This window comes from Meleagris gallopavo, chromosome 5, assembly GCF_000146605.3.
Source record: "Meleagris gallopavo isolate NT-WF06-2002-E0010 breed Aviagen turkey brand Nicholas breeding stock chromosome 5, Turkey_5.1, whole genome shotgun sequence".
Taxonomy (NCBI): Eukaryota; Metazoa; Chordata; class Aves; order Galliformes; family Phasianidae; genus Meleagris; species Meleagris gallopavo.
The window spans coordinates 15,763,888-15,784,888 of record NC_015015.2 but is presented as its reverse complement, the minus strand read 5'-3'; the positions used below and the strand labels follow the sequence as shown (position 1 = coordinate 15,784,888).

Sequence of the window (21,001 nt, the reverse complement as noted above, 5' to 3'; positions counted from 1 at the left end):
AACATCTATCTTGAATAAATTACACCAAACAGTAATGTTTCTGATGGTGATTTTTTTATTTTGCTTATAAATGGTATCTATTGTATTAGTAGTACATGAGGTAAGCGACAGGCTAACTTCAGATTCTTTTTCAAAAACATACTTTTAAAAAGTAGCCTTAATAAAAACATCTTAAAACTTTGAGAAGGACAGTTTAAATGACAATTTTCTGAGCCTTGTTCAGTAGAGTATCTTTTCCCAGGTGTTTGTTTAGGGAGGCCTAATAGTGGGATTATGAAATCATAATTGGAAATGTCATTTATTCCAAAGAACTTTGCTGATTCCAGTGCTTTTACTAGAACTTGTGGCACAAACTGTACAGTCTATGAAGTAATTATTGGTATTGTTGTGAGAATTTCCGGTAGCAATCAAACTTAGCTAAAATCCATGAAAGAAAATGCTGGATAATCTTGTTTAAAATTAAATGACTTAAATGTATTGATTTTTGTTTCTTTCCATGGTAATGTGAAGTCAACCGCTTTGGTATGAAAAAATTATGTGAAGGCTTTTCTTTCCAGAATGGAATTATCACTGGTGTTTATCCTGCTAGCCCCTCTAGCTGGCTTATTGTAGTTGTGGGTGTGATGTCAACAATGTATGCCAAAATTGATCCTTCTTTAGGAATAATAGCTAAAATCAACCGAACCCTTGATACAACGTAAGTAGTCTGAAAACTTACTGTTCTCTAAACCAAATCAGTTTTATGTGTAACTGCTTTTCATCTAAATCCTGTTAAAGCATACCAGTCTTTGAACAGTATATTTGTGATAGAGTAAGCGTAAATCTTAATGCATAAAGCTATTAAATGTGTAGGTTGTTTTACCAGTATTACTGCATTGTTGTATACGTGTTTGGGAAGTGCATTTGGCAACTTCTGTTGCCTTTGTTCTGGCCATAGGAGAGGATGTTTGGAAAGGAGTTCAATAAGAAGGAGCAGGCAGGCGTAAAACTTGCACAATGCTTGCCTTTGTACCACAGAATGTAGGTTTGCAATATTAAGTTCTCCTTAAAACTTAAACTGATGTTAACTGACTAATACTGCCTTTTGTTTTAAATAGTGGCTATATGTCAAACCAAACACAGAACATTGTGAGTGGAATACTTTTTGGCACAGGGCTTTGGGTTGCTCTTATCGTCACAATGCGGTACTCCCTGAAAATGCTGCTTTCCTATCATGGCTGGATGTTTGCTGAACATGGCAAACTTTCTGCAGGCACCAAGCTGTGGATGGTAAGGATGTATTGTCTTTCTGTTCTGTCTCATCTCTTTGTGTATGTGGTCTGTTTTCAAAGCCCTAAAGTAGATAGTTTTGTAGGTGTTCTTTTTTTCTGTCTTGCTTGAGTTTTCTGTGTCACGGAACAAGGGCTGTTGGGTATTTTTACTAATGACTATCATCCTTCTGATGCTTTAATTAAACTATTCAATATGGCCTTGTGGAAGGAAAAGCAAACACTTCAAGAAGAACATCTAAATTTCCCAGCACCTTGGGACTGTGTGACTCAAATGCCTACTTCCCTATGAGCAACCACAGTTTAAACTCAGGCTATGGAACAACAAAAAAAATATGTTGTTCTCTCCAGAAAGGACTAATTCTTTTTTAAAGTAGAAATGCTGGTATTTTTAGTCATCCATTCTAAAATTAACCTTACATTTAAAGAAAACTACAGTATGTCCCTACAAACGATGGTAGGGGTAGGACTCCAAACACAGTTGGAGGAAACATTGTAACACAATGTACACTTAAAGATAAGACTAGAATGATGTGGCTTCTCTTGATAATTAAGATGCTTTGGAAAAACATTTATAGAGGCTGCCATCTCCCTTAAAGGCTGTAATAGGTGTGGGGAAGGTATGTATAGGTGCTCCAAAAGGTGGAGTGGATTTTTATTATTGAGGCTCAGTTGTTTAAACTTCTACCATTGTTGATGTAGAATTTAAGTGCCCTCCTAAGATAAAAATTAGCTTCCTTAAAAAAAATCAAGAGATGTGTAATGATATATTATGGAAGTTGTTCAACAACAGATATCCAGAATATACATTACAGTTTAATATTAGTTTGTTACAAATGAAATTTCTAATCAATAGTTTCTCCTGGAAGCAGTGTCAAGAGCCTCATGACTTGAATTTGTACAGTCCAGGCTCTGAATGGTAAGGCTTTCTGTCAATTGCTTGAAGCTCTCTCTGTCTGGGTTTTCAGCATGTCCTACCAAACAGATATGTTAAGGCTGTTAATCTTAGCTTATAACACTACTCTTAAACAGTATGAACTGTAGTGCTACTTACCATGCTCTGTTGCATATTGTATTGATATACTTTGGTCTATGATATGCTGCGTATATTTGTTCTATTTTGCTGTGTGTTACACGTGGTTTAAAAACAGGCCACTATACAGGTGTATGCCCAGCAGTATCTCATCTGTTTAATATAAACCTTTATTTCATTCCTTGCTTCTTTTTTTTAGGTAGTTCCAACAAAAGAGAAGACTAGTTTCCCTATAGACCAGCACCAACTACCTTGGCTTTCTAAACCTTTGTTATCCAGGAGGGATTTTCCTGTGCATGCGTTGTTTTTTTCCCAGCTGATTTCATGCTGATTAACAGCATAACAATATACTCACAATATTTTTCTTTGTTCAAATAGTCCTGCAGACAGCAAACCTGTTTTGCAATTTCAGCTGCAGTATTGATGAATTGGCAGGCTAATTGGAAGTCTGGCGGCCCATCTAATGAAAATATTTCAGCTTCGAAGTAATTAGGTTTTCTGATGGGTATTAGGATGTGAAATCAGAGAAGTAATGAAGGATGTGTGTCCATCAGATCACTTCAGTGATCTCAGACTCTTAAGTAAACTTGTAGTTGAGCACATTTGTTGTATTGGTCAGTTGAACAGGTACTCTCTGTCTGAAGAAAATCTTGGCCTTGCCTGGCTGAAGAGTTCTGGAATAAAATAGTTTCCAAGTATGGGAAGTAGATTTTCTTATGAAAAGCTATGGTGTTTTTCTCACCTGGCTTTAAAATTGTCTTATCCATGAAGCACAATCAGATTTCATTGAGCTGATCACCCTGGTGCATCTAGCAGATCTCTGCTGCAGTGTGTTACCAGCAAAAAAGACCTCTCTGCAATTGTTAATGGCTTTGCTGCCTGAAACAACCTCCTGTAGCTGTGCTGACCAAGGAAATGGAGAGGGAATGGGCTGTTTTCATGAGTAGTGTTTTCAGTTGTTTGTAATTTGGTGAATAGGGCAAATGTTAGCAATTAAGTAGTGAAAGGGCATCCTCAGTTTTCTTCTGTCTTCAGCCCATTGGAACACAGTATATTGAACTTTATACAATATACTATATAGAATGTTGAGATTGTACTTCGCAGTAAGTGAACTGTTGGTTTAATGCTTGATTTTACTTCCATGCCCAAATGGGGTGACTGATATCAATATCCTTCCATGTATACTCTAGAATTTGCCTGGTTGAGAGTTTCAACTTAGTGCATGTCACAACTGAAAAGTATTCAGAGATAGAAGCAGCATTTCCATCTTCAGTCTCGTGGAGAATATAGGATGCTGTAAAATTTGAAACTGAATCTGGAATTGTTGTCTTTTGATTTTTTTTTTGTTTGTTTGTTTATTGGTTTTTGATAACACAAGGACTGTGTATAACATTGGCATGCTTGCACAACTTGATGTGTTCAAATCATGCAGTTGGATTATCTGGGGGAAACTTGTTTTTAAAGAAACTCCCTTTAAATCTGTACTCTTGACATTGAGCTATAACTTCGAAAACTATCAAAGCATGATTCCAAAGCATAATTCTTAATGATGGCTGTTGTTATGCGGGATGCTTGACTGAACGATTCCTGTTTTGGAGTACAGTTGAGGTGGGTTTTTCTATTGCCTATTTTATAAGTAAAATATCAATGGGGTTCATTTGCTTTTTAATCTTCATAAAGGAAAATGAATGAGGAAGTGCACTAAGTAACTGCCTCTGTTTTTTATTGAGATCAAGGTGTGTCATATGCGAACAATATTGCCTAATGACCAGAAGACTTTTTGGGAAGTCAGGACGTCTTCACGATGCTCTTTTTCTTCAAATGATGCGTTGTTTGCTTTGGAAGATAGTTTGCCATTGCCTTTTTGCCTTTGTCAAACAATGATAAAGGTGATGGTTGGCTAAATTTAGCCTAGTGTTGCTTATTGGTGAAAGGAACTCCCAGCTATGTTATTCCTTACTAGTCTGTCATTTTCCTTTGTGGAACATAATAAATTGAAGCGTATATTTTGATTTTGTTTTTCTTCAGACTCTTGTAAAACTCTTCTCAGGACGTAAGCCCATGTTGTACAGTTTCCAGACGTCTTTACCACGATTGCCAGTTCCAGCTGTCAAAGATACAGTCACCAGGGTGTGTGGAATTCAATTCATTATCTTTGGTAACATTGAATCCATATTTATGTTAGAGTGTTTTTGCTTTGTTTTTGCCATGTTTTAAAATCATTATGTGGTGGTATCAATATTATCACATACATTAAAACTTAATGTGTAGAAATTAAGGGCTAAGACAAACCACTGAAATGGATGACAGTTTGAAGCTGGCTTGCTTCATGTTGGGTGATATGGTGTCTGTTGCAACACTTTCCAATGAAGTATGATATGCAGGGCTTTCAGTGTATCTTGTATTTGTTATGTTGACTAGCAAGCATATAAGTATGTGTTTAATAACAGAAAATCATGCAGCGAAGTGTGTAAGTAGGACTGTGTGTTACAGAAACTGAAGATTTGAAGGAAAAGAGAAATGGCTTAAAGCTGAAGAGTTGAGTCCTATGATAACAATAAATATGTTCTTTAAAATGCTTTCTTCTCTGGAGAGAATGTATTTTTAGAAAAGTGACCTTTTCCACATGTGATTTGTTAGCAAAATTCTGAAAAAGTTAGCAGGAAAACGTTTAGAAGTGTTTTAACAACACTATTTTGCAGCCTTATAAATTGAATCTGAATGCTCTCTCTGCTGTTCAAATACTTTCTGCTGAAATGATGAGAAGATGCACATCTGTGACTACGCTGATGCTGATTCTCTTCCTGTATTCTAGTATCTGGAATCAGTCCGGCCACTTATGAATGATGAAGAGTTCAAAAGAATGGAGGGCCTTGCAAAAGATTTTGCATTTAACTTAGGACCAAGGCTTCAGTGGTACTTAAAGCTAAAATCATGGTGGGCCACAAACTACGTGAGTAGATCAACAGACAATTTCAAATTACATCTGTTGAATATTTACTTGTTTCCTGTTTTATTTTTGGCTTAATGTTCATTCTGTCTTAAATGGAGAAGAAGGGAATTGAAACTCGTGCAAAGTGCATTGGAGACAACTTGATTTGCATGGAAATAAGTTGATGTGGGATTTTGAAAACAGAAAGTTTGGTAAATGGAACTTTATAGAGCACATCTTTGTTCACTTCTGTGTTTGTTACTCTGGAGCCAGTGATTTAGTTATTACAGCTGCTCATAGGCTATTTATCCTTGTTAAGATTTGTAATTAAACCCTGAACGTAGCTGTTCAGATAGTTCAGATAGAAGAGTACTTAAGGAAAAATTTTTTATGTAGAACTGATAAAGCATATGGAAAAGAAACAAGCAATTGTAACAAATATTTTCCATCAAAAAGAAACTGCAATATCATAGCAAGAACTGTGTGATACAATTATAGTCATAGAATGGCATGGGTCAGAAAGGACCTTAAGGAGGACCTCACCTAGTTTCAACTCCCCTGCAGTAGGCAGAGTTGCCAACCACTAGATGAAGCTGCTTAAAGCCCCTCATCCAACCTGGCCTCAAACACAGTTGTGGATGGGGCATTCACAACTTCTCTGCCCCAGTGCCTCACAGTGCCTCACAGTGCCTCACTGCCCTCGTAATGAAGAATTTCTTCCTCATGTATCTAATTGAAATCTCCTTTCTTTTAGGTTAAAGCCATTACCCTGGTTCTATCCTTTTATGCCTTTTACAAAGTCCCTCTCAAATTTTCCTGTAGGCCCCTTTTGTGTACTGGAAGGCTGCAATAAGATCCAGGCTGTACAACCCCAAGGCTGCTCTTGAGCTTCCTGATGTAGTATCTAAAATCTATTTTTTAATTTTTTTATCTCTTAGATTACCCCAGCATTTGGGATTTCTGATGCATTTTAAATGTCATATGAAGATGACTTCTTCAGAAACTTACTGTTACTAGAATTATCCCACTTCTTATTTGCTTTCCTTAAATATTAACAGAAATCAGTGGAGGATTTTTTGTTTCTTTGTATGTTTTTAAGTGGAGGGGCAAGCTGACTGTTTAATTTCTATTTCCGTACAAAGCATTGTATTGTGGAATTATCAACACAGTAGGTATCAACTATAGAAATAATGAACTTTTAATCATCTTTTTTCATCCTACAGGTGAGCGATTGGTGGGAAGAATATATCTACCTTAGAGGGCGTGGACCAATTATGGTTAACAGTAACTATTTTGCAATGGTAGGTAAATGCTATAAATGCATTATGGGTCAAAAAAGCATTGGAAAATCTGTCATGGATCTTAACTTATTTTTCTTTAATATCTCCCTTTTTAGACCTCTGTTGCCACTGAGTATATGGCTTTCTTTTTTCTTTCTGGAGTACAATCTGAAACAAATGTCTTACAAAGTATTATCTTCATAATAAACTTAGCACATCTGGCAGTTGGGCAGACTTGTGCAATGATGGCTTCTTTTACAGTTTTATACTTACTGCAACAAGCAATCTTTAAAAAGATTAATGTGGAAAAAAAACCTGATGCATAGCACAGTTGTGTGTTCTGGTATTTGTAAATGTTTGTACAGGAAATAAAATTGTGAAAGACCCTGAGGTTAAAAACATAAGTAGGAAATATTGTGGCTTTGAATTCAAATTTTCAGTAGCATTATATGGGATGACTAACAGTTATGCTGTAGATTTTCAAACTGGTGCTGTTTAAGGAAATCGTGGCTATTGAAGGAATGGAATTGAAGTCATCGACTCACTGCATTAATGTACTTCATGTATTTTCAAGACTTGACTTCATTGACCAGAATATAACTTTAAAAAAAAAAAAAACACAAAAAAAACAGTAATATTGTATATTTTTCAGTGTACTATGGTAATAGCTAACTTAAGATTCTTATGTACTTTGCAGGACTTCCTTCATTTATTTCCCACAACCATACAGGCAGCTAGAGCTGGTAATATTATCCATGCCATCCTGCTCTACCGGAAAAAACTGGATAGACAAGAAATCAAGCCAGTATGTACATCGGTTTAAGTAGCTTTTGGTCTTTTCTAACACAGTTTGTAAGAAGTTGATCAGCTTTTACAGCAGGAGAGGAATGTGTTGTGCCAGAGCCATATGTGAGATTCAACTGAATTTGCGATCTCAGACGTCTTTGTTATCACTTGAATTGCACATGTGCACAAACTACTGACTATCAGATACAAGCTTCTGTTACACCAGCTAATTGCAGCGCTTGAAACTGACCTATCTATTTGCCCAAAAGAGAAATAAGGTCTTGTGTTTGCATATGTTAAGTACACCAGCTAACAAATTATTGATACGTAGCAAGCATGTCATGGTACTTCTGAATCACTGACTTCTGAAAATCCCAGCAGGAAAACATTTTCCTATTCCCTGCTAAAACTGACTGTAAGGATGAATTTTAAATTGAGTAGCATATGAAGTATATATGAGGTATAATGCTGAACTATTAACTACAATTGAATTTGTACTGCTTGCTATATTTTCATGTTGTTCTTTGTGATTTCTGCTTATAGTTGCTTTGCTTAGTGAATCTGCCAAATGCAGTGAATTTATTTACTTGATATATCAAGGTAGAAAACAAACACTGCAGTATATTGCTGAATTTACTCATTTCTTAATCTGGTATAGCAAGAAAGCTAGACAACTTTTTTTAATGTTAAATTTGTCTGAAGTTTAGAAACATTTGATTTACGCTAAGTGTGTGACTTCATACTTCCTCAGGACACTACATTTCCAGAAAACTTAAGTGTCTTTCAAGCAGATATTGTTACAATACTTGATTTGTTTCTATTTCGTATTTTATTCAAGTAAACATCATAACCCCAAGCCCATATACTTAGTTTGTGATGATTCAGTGGATAGTTTTTTAACTAATGTCATATAAAGAAACAGTAAGAAATGTTTGTAGTTTTTCTTCAAAGCGGGTGTCCTAGTGAAGTCTTTCTACTGCTCTGCTTGTTTGGATGTTACCCAAATAATTGGAGCAAATATATGGTGTGTCTAAGAAATTATATTTGTCAGGCAGAACTCTGCCTTAAAAACATCCAGACTTCAGAGGAATTCAGATCCTGATGTGGACATCGTGGTTGTAAGAAAGTCTGCTTGAAAACAAAAGACACCATTGCAAGAGTGCATTTGAGTAGCTCTTACTGTTTGAAGCAAAGGTTGTCCTTGAACTTGGTGTTATGATTTCTCCTGCATAGGAGAAATCCCAACAAGGAAGGGAGCCAAAGTAGATAAGAAAAGGTAGGAGAGTTGTGTACTCCCTTGGGTTTATGATGTAATTTCATAGATAGATTAGCCAGAAACAGAAGAAGAAATCAAGGGATAACCCAGATTGACCATAGGGCACATTGGATTTCTGATGCAAGCTATCTTAACTGCTTGCTTCTGAAGAGTGAACTTTGATAAGAGTTAAAAAAAATACAGCTACTGGAATATCAGTGAAATCTTCCACATGTAGTTCAAGGGAGAACAAGGAACAGGAAAAAAAAAAAATGATGCATTAGAAATATTATTGTTCTGCAGCCTCTTGTTTAACCAGATTATTTTTTTTCTTTTTAATTTACTAATGGTATATACTAAATTAGAATTTAATCTACATGTTTTGTACAGATTCTGCTGATGGGATCTACTGTTCCACTTTGCTCAGCTCAGTGGGAGCGGATGTTTAATACCTCCCGCATCCCTGGAGAAGAATCAGGTAAGCAGGGCTATCCAAGGAGAAGAGAACATCTTAATGGAACTCACAATTTTGGGAATATTTTCTGCTAGACTCCCTTTTTTCCAGCTAAAGGGTTCAAAGACACGAGGGCACCAATACTTCTGTTTCTCAGGAAGTAATGGATTGTCATAGAGCTCATAGGTAGCTTTTTTGTTCAGAATGACTTTGAAACTTCAATGTTTGTCTCTTTAATTAAAAGCTGACTTCAGGAAATTGTCTGCCTCCTGCTTTTAAATTATATGTAACCTTTTTTTTTCATGTTCTACTCTTTCAGGTTTCTTTTGATACACATGGTTTTTCTTTGCGAAGATTGAGATCTCTCATCTAAGTCATTTTAAAATCTGTCCTGTTTTGACTTTTTTTTTCCTTTCAGTTTATTGTTTACAACAGCATCTTAATGTATTCTTCTCAATATGAATGTTTGTTCAGCACTGTTGCTTACCTAGGTTAAAGGCAGGTACAGTCTTAGTCCTGGCAGGCTTTTCAGTGCCATTGTTATCTTGATGCTTTGTATGCACTGTAAAATACCAGGTAGATGAATCAGCTCTAAGAAGGACAGTGACTAAATCTTTCTCTGTAACAATTAAGAAAACATATGCTTTTTTTTATTAGCTCCTGCTCTAACTTCCAGCAATGAAATGATTATTCTAAGTGCTGACTAACTAAATTTTTACATCTTACTGTTGAAAAGAGGTACCTGTTTAAGTAGAGCAAGGTTATTTTTGTGTGAATCTGTTCCTGCAGCTTCTGTGGGATACTAAGTTTACAAGTTCACAAGCAATCATGTTTGTTCGCCATGCCCAAAAAGTAATTGTATCTGTATCAAAGTTCATCTGTACATTTTCACTGTAAATGTACATCTGCTTTCAATTCAGGCAACAGGAGTTAAGTATTTCTTGAAGGAGGGCAGATGCATGCATTCACTAACGCATGGATAGGAAAAACATGGATAGGAAAAACATGGATAGGAAAAACATGGATAGGAAAAACATGGATAGGAAAGTAGGGTATGTGACACCTCTCTTTCAATCCTTTCAGTTGCTTGTTGAAGTCAGCCATGTAACTATGGGGTAATTTCATCTCCTTATTTTATTTTTTAATGCCTTCTCTGGCATAGCAAGGATTTTTTTACATATCTGTGTTAGAGTTGGATTGCTTTTTCGAAGTGACAGCGATGTTCTTTAGTAGTGTCATGAAGTCATAGAATGGTTTGAGTTTGAAGAGCTATTAAAGATCATGTAGTTCCAACCCCTGCCATGGACAAGGCACCTTCCAGATACCTTTCCATCCCCCTGTCTGGACAGATATTCCAGACTTTTCCAACTGCTTCTCCTACAATTCATTTACACTGGTGTGAGTCTTAGTATCTGCCATGTCGAAGAGTTGTGTTGAGGCTTAACAAATATGGTGGTCTTATTCAAGGTACATTTGACTGTCACATAGGCTTATATAACCTGGTGGGTTGGAGCTTTAATATTCCTGCATCCTGATGGTCCTAAGGAGCTTTAATTTTTTTGCAAACTTTAAAGGGGCTTATTCCCATTCAGGGATTCAGTTTGTAACTTGTTTGTTGTACTTAAATGTGACAATCGATGGATCAGCTTTGAGAATTTGGAATATCAGAGCACTTGAGGCAAATTCTTCTCCATGTGGTGGTATTTTTCTATGGAGTATATCCCTAGAGGCTTAGTAGGGGTTTCTCCCGAAACCAGCCTCCAATGATCCCCCCCAGTAGCCTGTCTTACATTCTCTGGGCTCAGCTTCTATTTATGTTCAGATACTACGTAGCTTCTTTTTTTTTGGGTGTGTGTGAGGATGCTTTTTTATTTTTATTTCAGTGACAAAACAGAATAGGAGGCAGATCATCTGGAAATACCAACATGAGTAGTCAACAGATGAAAGAAAATGTTGCTATCCATTTTTCTCATTTTTGAGAATCAAACCCTGTACTAATTCTGCAGCAGATTTTCTTGGAGCTTTCAGGTGCCATTGTGATACTTCTACAAAAGCTTGAGCTTTATCTAAGGTAGCCAAAGGTGCCATAAGTATAAAACTGCTTCTGATCAGTGGATACTTCTCAAAACTTTATGGATAGGTCAGAACACCTGAAGTAGAGAACTCTTTCTTGGTACCATGTTTCTCAGAATAATGAGATGGCTTTTAGGATGTCTCTTTCTTCACTGTCTCATCAACTGATTTCCTCAGATTTATAAGAATGTCATCAGGAAGAGCAAAAGAATTGAATTACTGGTTTCCATCATATGAGGAGTTTACCTAGCTGCTTAGAAAGCTTCACTAGGTGTTTGGCACAAAGCCTTCATGTTGTAAGTTTAAGCTTATTCCAGTTGACCTGCTTGTAAATGAAGTGAGGATAAACTTATTTAAATGAGCTGTGGCTAATTGATAGTACATGCAGTAGGCACTCGCCATTATACAGTGTATTATTAGAATTTTGAGACTTCAGCTTTGTTTTCATAAAAGCAATTTAAAATTCTAGATACTCTCCAACATGTGAAAGACAGCAAACACATTGTTGTCTATCACAAGGGGCGTTACTTCAAAGTGTGGCTGTACCACGATGGTCGGCTGTTGAAACCTCGAGAGATTGAACAGCAGATACAGAGAATTCTTGATGATGATTCAGAGCCTCAGGCTGGTGAAGAGAAATTAGCAGCTCTTACTGCAGGAGACAGGTATGGCTTATTATCATTTTTTAAATTAATTTCATTATTTGGAAGTATATTGCTGACATGTTACTGCTGTGCTGTCCTTTGTAATGATGATGTGGAATTAAAAATAATTTTGCAATTGCAGCTCTGTATAGATTCCCCATATTTAGCTGGAGAGCTAGAGAAGTTTGCTTTATTTGTGGTAAGAAGTGTAATTTGAGGCTTTGCAATGTTAAGCATGTTAAACTATGTAAGCTTTAGATTTTCTCTGAGATTCACTGACATTTTAAAGAGTGTTCTCAAACTAAAGATTGAGAATGTAAATTCACCTGGTTCTTGGTGAGAGATTATTGAATTCAATTCTATTTTGACAAATTCAGTTCAGTCTTGTCTGATTTGTTTCTGGACACTGAAGAGAAAGAGCTATGGGTTTTTAATATACTAAGAGATATTGTACTTTAATACATTTTTTCATTGGAAAAAGTTACAAATTTCTAAATAAATAAATGTGGCACTTCTGTATAGAAATTCCTTTGTTTATTAACTTTAGATCTGTTTCAGTTATTTATCATGGAAGTTCTCATGGAAAATTGTCCAGATGCTTATATTTAGGTGCTACAGCAATAGATATTTTTATCAGTGAATTGTTTTCATTCTTACTTCTGTTTCCTTTCACATAATAGATATCTTCTTTTGTTCAGTTATTAAATGTAGATGATCAGTGTTATACATATTGTGTGCAGCTGAAACTTCTGAAGAATAATGCTTAGGCTTTGCATTTGTATTATGATAGCATTATTGAATAGTTTGGATTGGAAGGGACCTGAAAGTTCATTTAGTTCCAGTCCCCCTTGTATGGGCAGGGTTGTTTTCCACTAGACCAGGTTGCTCAAAGCCCCTCCGACCTGGCCTTCAACACTTGCAGGGATGTGGCATCCACAGCTTCTCTGGGCAGCCTGTTCCAATGCCTCAGCACTGTTGTAGTGAAGAATTTCTTCCTGATGTCTAATCTAAATCTGTTCCTTTTTTTTTTGAAAGCCATTTCTTTCTACACTCCCTGATAAAGAGTCCCTCCCCAGCTTTATTGAAGAGACCCCCTGTAGGTACTGAACTAATGCTGAGTTATTTCTTAGTATTGTATTATACCTGTATGTTTAGAACTTTTCTGTTTTGTTATAGTTTAAATGAATGCGAGTAGCAGCTCAAAACTTGATACAAGTAGGAGGAATGTCTCAGGATGATAAAATATGCACTAATCCATGTAACCTGGCTGTAAATCAAATTCTTTCTGCAGGGTACCATGGGCTAAGGCTCGACAAGCTTATTTTAGCCGTGGAAAGAACAAACAGTCCTTAGATGCCATTGAAAAAGCAGCATTTTTTGTGACATTGGATGATGACAGACAAGGGTACAGGAAAGAAGATCCAGTGAGGTCACTAGATGAATATGCAAAATCCTTAATACATGGCAGATGTTATGACAGGTACAGTATTAACTGTGAAAAGACCCTTCTCTTTTTCAGAGATGGGCTAATTCACGTGGCTAATGCATATGAGTTAGTGACTTGTAAGCATATAAATTTGTCCATTTCCTACAAAAAAAAACCCAGCATAGTTCGAATCTTTTTGACAGACATGAAGTTAGAGTATAAAAATGTTTCTGAAATATAAAAATTAATAAGGAAATGTAATCTTTTTGTAGGTGGTTTGATAAAACGTTTACTCTTGTAGTATTCAAAAATGGCAAAATGGGCCTGAATGCTGAGCACTCTTGGGCAGATGCTCCTATTGTTGGACACCTGTGGGAGGTAAGTGTTACATACAAAAGGTTAATGTAGAATATAATGTTAGGTGGTTCATGCAACACCTCTGAATAACATCAGATTCCTTTCCAGTCTCTTGCAACTATGTTGCTGATGAGTGATTTTGGATCTGTTTTGTCTTCTGTGTTGTCAGCGGAATTAAAAACAAACAAACAAGCAAAACTTGCTAAAAAATAAGTTGCATTGCCTTAAGGGCCTTTATAAAATTTAATGACAACAGATGTGTTTGTAGAAAAGTGACATGTCACCCTATCTAGCTTGTTTTTAATATTCTAAATCAATAAACTATTGCCTGTTTGATATAGCACTTCATTTTGCGTATGCACGTGCTCCTGAAGCACCTAGGCTTCCTTGTGCTGTAAAATCCTACATTTATTTTTAAAACTTAGAAATTATACTCTGTAGCATTTATTTCCCTTAAGCTATTTTTACATTCTAGATTGATGTTATTTAAATTAGCTCTTGTGTTTTGCTGCAATGAATGGTATAAATGGACTTTTTGTCGAATTTGTTCATCATGGACATAGTTTATTGCTTGAAATCCTATCTGAATATTTTTTCTCTTTGATGTTTAGACCTATAAACAGTTATGACTTCATCACTCAAAACTATTTCAGAAACATTAGCTAATTCTGATTTAATTATGTATCTGTGCAAGTGGAACCCAGGTCCAACTGATGCCCCAAGTCATGTCCTGATTTTATTATCTATAAGTATCCATTTGTATAAGAAGAGAAAGTCCTAACTGCATTCTCTAAATGAGAGAAAGTCAAAACTCATTCAAGGTTAATTGAACAGTCTAGTTCAGACTAGCTGTTCTGGCCAGTGGAAAAGTATTACTTAGTTTTATTTCAGAGAATCACTCAATGTGCTTAGTTCTTTGTACTTACTGTTAGTCGGTCCCTTTTCTGCTGAGAATCAGGAAGTCCAAAATAAAATAGAATTCAGTTTCCTAAGAAATTCTGGACATTTTGTAGTTGGTGTGTTCTGTCCACATCAGCAAGAGATTAGAAATAAGTACATACGTGTAACAGATTTTTATCAAACTTTTTTTTCCATGTTGAATAATTGATAACCTCAAGTTAAAAAAACAAACAAAAACCCACAATATTTCACTTGAAATCTTGTGAGGCAAAGTCTTTCTTTGTCATTCAACTTGTATCATCCATCTTGAAAACTAGGCCAAGAGGTCAAGTGTGCACATAAAATGTACTGAAACATTGAGCAGCTTACAAATCTTGAAAAGAATTAAAGATTTCTGATTAATTTTTTGGAAATTTGCACTTAATCTGCAATAAAATGTTTCTGATGAACTGGTTTTGTCAGATAACAGACTTACAGAAATTCTTTAGAATCAAAATTGAATAAAGATTGAAAGCCTTTTTTTGGAGGAGGTTTAATTAAAACGCTTTACACCACTGTAGTACAGTATTTTATGTATATCTGGTATTTTTCTGCTTAGAAGTAAAAATGCCTTCAAGTAATAGGCAGTATTTGAGAATAGATTGCATTTCACTGTGTGTTAGAAATGTGTTATCCTGAATGTGTTGGGACTTCAAAATTACTTATTGTTGTGGAATTAGGATGTAATGTGTTTGCAATTCTGAAAAGATATCTTTCTTCACAGAATGTAATGGCAACTGAGTATCTTGAACTGGGCTACTCTGACGATGGACACTGCAAAGGAGAAACCAATCAAAATATCCCTATCCCTACCAAACTACAGTGGGAAATTCCAGAAGAGGTAAGGGGAAAGGAGATCGGCTTTTCTTGAGCAGTCAAATCATATAATTAATTACTGAAAACCTTACAAGTAGTTAATTTCCTTGAGCCCTGTAAAGTATGTATTTTGCTTGTGCGCATTACCCAGTTTCCTTAAAAGGATGGCACTGTTCTTAACACCGCTTTTTAAAAATTCTGCTAGGAAATAGCAGCTTTTTACTAGAAAGTTTCCTTGAGATTAGCTGTCTTATATGTATTCAGAATTCTGTCTAGATGTTAATAATATTTTTTTGTTTTCCCTAAGTTCAAGACAAATTACCACAATCCTATTTTGTAGGCTGGTGACGCACTTAATGTTCTAGTGATCTGAACAATCTTAATATGTTTTTTGTTTTAGGAACATTTTTGGACTCCAAATGCATATTGACTTAAAACTTTTTTAAAGCTGTTTGAATCTTGACTTTCACACAAATATATTCTTCCTCTGGAGCAAAAGAAGATATTTACACAATGATGTTAATGGCTTATAAAAAGGGAACACTTATTTTATATCAGTTAAACATGTGTGCACTTTCTACGTTTGTTTTGAATGCCTTCAAATGCTTATACTTGTGTGTGTGTGTGTGTGTGTGTGTGTGTGTGTGTGTATGTATAGATAACTAATTTGCTTGTGTATTTCAGTGCCAAGATGTGATCGAGAGGTCTCTGAGCACTGCTAGAGCTCTAGCAGATGACGTGGACTTCTATTCATTTTACTTTGATGTTTTTGGGAAGGGGCTAATAAAGAAAGCAAAAACCAGCCCTGATGCCTTCGTTCAACTTGCCCTGCAGCTTGCTCACTACCGAGTAAGAAGAGCAGACTTTGACTTATACTCTTATACAATTTAATAAGATTCTGTGTTTCTGTACTTGTGATTAGAATGTGTGATTGTGTAAAGTACGCTGTGCTTTCATGTAACTTCACACTGCTTGTGTAAGGTTATTAAAGACGTTCAGTGGAAGTTAGTACAAATGCTAAACAGATTACCAGCTGGAAATTCATTGTCTAAAGGTTGATTTCTTGATGCTAATGCAGATTTTTCTTGTCTGCTTAGTTGTTTTAGCCATAGGTATCTTTCAGATATGAAAACTTTTGTAGGTAAATTTGTTATTGCTGTTCAAACCCACATAGTATTAAATTTAGCTGTTAGTTTGGAGTCCCCCTTAATTCTGTAGTAATGAACATTCCATTCCTTAACAGGATTAATAGATGTGCCTGCCTGTTGGTTTTTTCTTGTTAGCTCACCTTTTTATTTTCATAGGATGCCCACATAGCAAAATGTACAGGTTTTGCATTCTAGCTGTCATTGCTGTCATTAATATTTATTGGTATTAGCTCTCCGAATTTCTTTTGTTGCTTTTTTTAATGCAATTCCAAATTGAATGTCAAAGCATAGAGATTTCCTTGCTGCTATCACTACTTACTGTCTTTGCTACCATTCCTTAGGGCATCTACATGGCAAATAACTTGACTTTCACACTGTCCCAAGCACCTTTTATTTTTATATTTTCAGTAACCACCTGATCTCTTAATTTGAAGCTGAACAAACTTTTGTGACCTGAAAGAGTTGATACCACATACTAGATAAGCTTTTACAATATAAAAACTTCAGAATCTGTGGGTAATATGAAAGCTGCTGTTTTTGCATTTTGCAGATCATTTTCAGTTTTCACATTCTCAGATCATGTTCTTTCACTTCTTTTATCCCCATGCTGCCATACAAATCTATGCTATTACACTTTGAATTTAAAATATTGTAGCTTACTTAATTACAGCTGTATGAGTTAAGTAGCCACTGAACTTTCTAATAAGCTTTTGAGAACTGAGTTCTTTTTATGACAAACCAAAGAAGTGGATATAAAATGTGTAGCGTAGCCTTTGCTATAAAAGCATTTATCAAATCCCATTATTACTTTTTTTCTGTAAGACAGCTAATGGTAGATTACTAACAACTTGCTTAACATGTGGAGAGATTTGCATCCTATGTACTTACCTTGAATGTTACCATCGATTAAGAAAGAGAGGCTAAGTCTGTCTAAGCCACTAAGTCCTTATTTTTCAACTTTCAAGGACATGGGAAAATTTTCTTTGACATACGAAGCCTCTATGACACGCTTGTTCAGAGAAGGCAGGACTGAAACTGTCCGTTCGTGTACCATTGAATCATGTAATTTTGTTCGAACCATGGAAGACCCAAGTGAAAGTGTAAGTTGACCGTGTTGATTTCTAATACAATCCATAAAGTACGCAGCTAGCGCTTTTTATTCGTGTAAATTTCTGTATAGTTTTTAACATTTAAAGAAAGAGTGATGCCTTGTTTTGCGAATGGAAGTGGGGCAGCAGATAGCTGTCTGTCAGTATGGCAGGAATTAAAGGCTACACCAAAAGAGAATAACTAGTCACTAATAATCAAATATGCCAACTTTATGGATCTTAAACTCCAGAAAACTGATGATATTTGTGAATTCCTTATTTGTGAAGCAAGGAATGTCATGCCAAATTCTCAATTGCCATTAAAGAACTTTACTGGGATATGAGAGTTGGCTCTCTTGAATTGCTGCTGTAGAGTTGATAGGTTTGGTTTAACAGAATGTGCTTAACTTTAACATTCAACGAGGCTCTAGAAATATCTTAGAATAAAATTTTAAATGGACACATTTTAGTTTTAACATGGTATTTAACTAGGATTCTGACCTGCCATTATGGAACTGTTCAATTTATAGAAATGTATAACATGCGTATACCCACACAACCATCCCTGTGAAGATACTGTTTCTGCATTTTTGATACATAGCTTACTCACATGGTCTGGAAAGCTACATCAGTAGATATCTTTGCTAGTATACTCAAGTCTTAATTCAGTCCTTTTTAATATTCACTTGCCTTTACTGCTTGTTTCCTATCTGTGTGTTTTGTGTAGAATTTGTCCTCCATGGACTATCCACAAAGCTTTATTCCAGAGTGCCAATAGTAGGCATGCTTAGCATGACTACCAGTGACTTGTAAGTTTTCATCTTGGAGGCTAATAGTCTGTTCACAGCATCCTGAGTAAGTGGCATAAAACACAGTGATGCTGGACCTAAGTGGCAGGTTACCATATTCTCAGTGTTGCATTTGATGTTATAAAATCTTAGCAAAAGAGCTATCTTAAAGTGAGTTTGAGACTGAAATTTTCTTTCAGCCCTTACGTTACACTCATATGCTGTCATCTAAAATGGCTCTTGCAGCTCCTGCCTTTCTTAAACCACATTGAGACTTGATTTTCTGCAGCTTTCTAAGAAACCAAATAGATTCACTTAATGGATTTTTTTCCCATCTTTTTTTCATTATTAGAATGAAAATAAGCTGAAGTTATTCCGGCTTGCAGCTACCAAACACCAGCACTTATATCGTCTTGCCATGACTGGTGCAGGCATTGACCGCCATCTGTTCTGCTTGTATGTTGTTTCCAAGTACCTTTCCGTAGATTCTCCTTTCCTCAAAGAAGTAAGTTATCTTTATTGATTGGTTACAGTAAATAACCATTTATTTATTTAGCGTTTTCTGGTATCTGCTTACATATTAATAGAACTCCAGTTTTCCTCAGAAAGAAGATAAGAGTATAGATAGCATGGCTTAATATCTTACAGCTTGTTTTCATTTTTGTTTTTAGATATATACAAATACTAATAGACTTTCAGTAATACCATGTTAAGGTTTGCAAGAAAGATATAATCAGTATTACAATAAAATATTGGCTGTTAGCACACATTCACCACAGGCAGCCACATGCTTTCTCTCAAGAATATTCTTTTGGAACTGTAATAGAATTACTTTGTTGTAAGTTGACATGAGCTAATGGAGCCTTATAGTGTAATTTTTGTTTTTTACAGTTAACTGCAGTGACAAATGCTTTATTAAGGCATATTTTAAAATGGGAATTTCTGAAATAAAGTTGGAATGCTCTTGCTTTAAGTTAAGAATCAAACAACCTTGCGCAGCTTCTGCAGCCTTCTAAGAAACCTCTGTATTGTTGGAGACTTTACAAACTTCTAACTTTCTGTAGTATTTACCTGGATTTGAGTACCACCACTGCTGATCTTGTTAACAAGGTCTGTTATGCAGAGTTTACCAGGCTATAGATCGGTTTCATCTGCTTTGAAATAACATTTCTACTCTAAGAAATTTTATTACTTTTTAGAAATGAACATCAAGATCTAATATGTTGGTGGTTTATATGTTAGGACAAGTTAAGTTGTTTCTTTTAACACTCTATTATTTATTCTATTGACATGTGAACTAGAGGTACCTTTTTAATATTGCTTTATTGAATATTTTTAAAGTTGTCTTTATTGTTTCTTGAGTTGCATGTTCCTAAATAATATGATGTACTTGATTTTTATTTTTTTTTAACCTGTAATAAAGGTTTTGTCAGAGCCTTGGAGGCTATCAACGAGTCAGACACCACAGCAGCATATTGATCTGAAGAAGAACCCTGAGATGTTATCTTCTGGTGGTGGATTTGGACCTGTACGTTTACTAAATACAAGCATCCCTTTTAAAAACAGTTTTGTTTCAGACCCGTAGTCCCCTGATGTTGCACATTAGAAGTGCAATGTACACTTAAAAAATTTGTTTAATGTTTTCTAACTATGTAAATGCGCTCAGAAAAACCAACATCATCTTTTTCCCTTGTCCCACTAAAAAATGGATCATCCTTAAAGAAATATGCAGTTATCAAATGTGGTGTAAGGCTCCACAGCAAGGAGAGCTGATAGACTGAGGGCTTCTATCATAGTACCTGTGTCTGCAGATTTAGTATGTCAAACTATTATTAAAGTGACAAGCAATTTACTACTTACACCAAATTTTAAGGTTATGATTAGTAGAAAGTAATTATTTCACTGTTTTGAGGTTTTTTAATTTATAATTTCTAATTAAGTAAAAAAAAAAGTTGTTCACGTTTTCCTCTGAATTAAGCTAATCAGATTGGTCTGTTTGCCTTCTTAAATATGAGTAGTGAGTAGGATAAGAATAAAACAGTTTTGTGGAGCTAGCATACTGTTGGGGTTGTAATGAGCTTCTGACTTGCTATAGTATTTTACCAAAATTTGAATATGGAAATTGATAATATTCTTGTTAACTCTGTTAGGAAGGCTTTTCCATGTGGTAGACTAGATTCATCTGTTTCAAAAAGCATTTCTATTAAAAGAACAGTGAGGGGATCACAGGGCTACTCTTTGGCACTCAGAAATCAGAATAATTATTGGGTATTTTGGTTGGCTTGTCAAGCTAAAAGCTGGTTTTGTGGCTGTTAGTTGATTGGTTTGGAAAGTTCAGGGATTGTTGTGGAAAGTGAATGAAGAGTAAGCTTAAGACTTGTTCTTGTCATTTTTTCTTCCCTTAGGTGGCTGATGATGGTTACGGTGTTTCTTACATAATCTTGGATGAAAACTCCATCCACTTTCATGTCTCCAGCAAATTCTCTTGTTCTGAAACGGTAAGGGACAATCCTTTCCTGTTCTGATGTCTGCTTGTAAAACTCTTCTACTCACTGTCTACTAAAAATGTACTAGGACTTGCAACTTACAGTTATACTCTGCTTTTTTCTTTGTCAACATATGCTGTATATTAATGTTTTTCTCAGCTTTTATAAATTTAGTGACTTGATGAACCAAGGAAACTGTATAATACTTCACCTTCCTGTCAGATGTAA

The 21,001-nt window shown here is 35.6% G+C and overlaps 1 protein-coding gene across 2 annotated transcripts in view; it reads left to right on the top strand.

The window, feature by feature from the left end:
• Positions 1–21,001, top strand: part of CPT1A (carnitine palmitoyltransferase 1A) — a 35,714-nt gene that overhangs the window by 10,427 nt on the left and 4,286 nt on the right. Inside the window, exons 4-19 of one of the 2 annotated variants that reach the window (XM_010711176.3) lie at positions 558–697; positions 1,098–1,269; positions 4,330–4,431; positions 5,117–5,254; positions 6,457–6,534; positions 7,211–7,318; positions 8,945–9,032; positions 11,551–11,746; positions 13,017–13,205; positions 13,424–13,529; positions 15,172–15,288; positions 15,948–16,112; positions 17,377–17,511; positions 18,640–18,792; positions 19,711–19,815; positions 20,693–20,785. In XM_010711176.3, the coding sequence (XP_010709478.1) occupies positions 558–697; positions 1,098–1,269; positions 4,330–4,431; positions 5,117–5,254; positions 6,457–6,534; positions 7,211–7,318; positions 8,945–9,032; positions 11,551–11,746; positions 13,017–13,205; positions 13,424–13,529; positions 15,172–15,288; positions 15,948–16,112; positions 17,377–17,511; positions 18,640–18,792; positions 19,711–19,815; positions 20,693–20,785 (2,085 nt within the window). Of the gene's footprint in view, positions 1–510; positions 698–1,097; positions 1,270–4,329; positions 4,432–5,116; positions 5,255–6,456; positions 6,535–7,210; positions 7,319–8,944; positions 9,033–11,550; positions 11,747–13,016; positions 13,206–13,423; positions 13,530–15,171; positions 15,289–15,947; positions 16,113–17,376; positions 17,512–18,639; positions 18,793–19,710; positions 19,816–20,692; positions 20,786–21,001 lie in introns of both variants that reach the window. The other variant, XM_019615466.2, reaches the window with a different exon arrangement.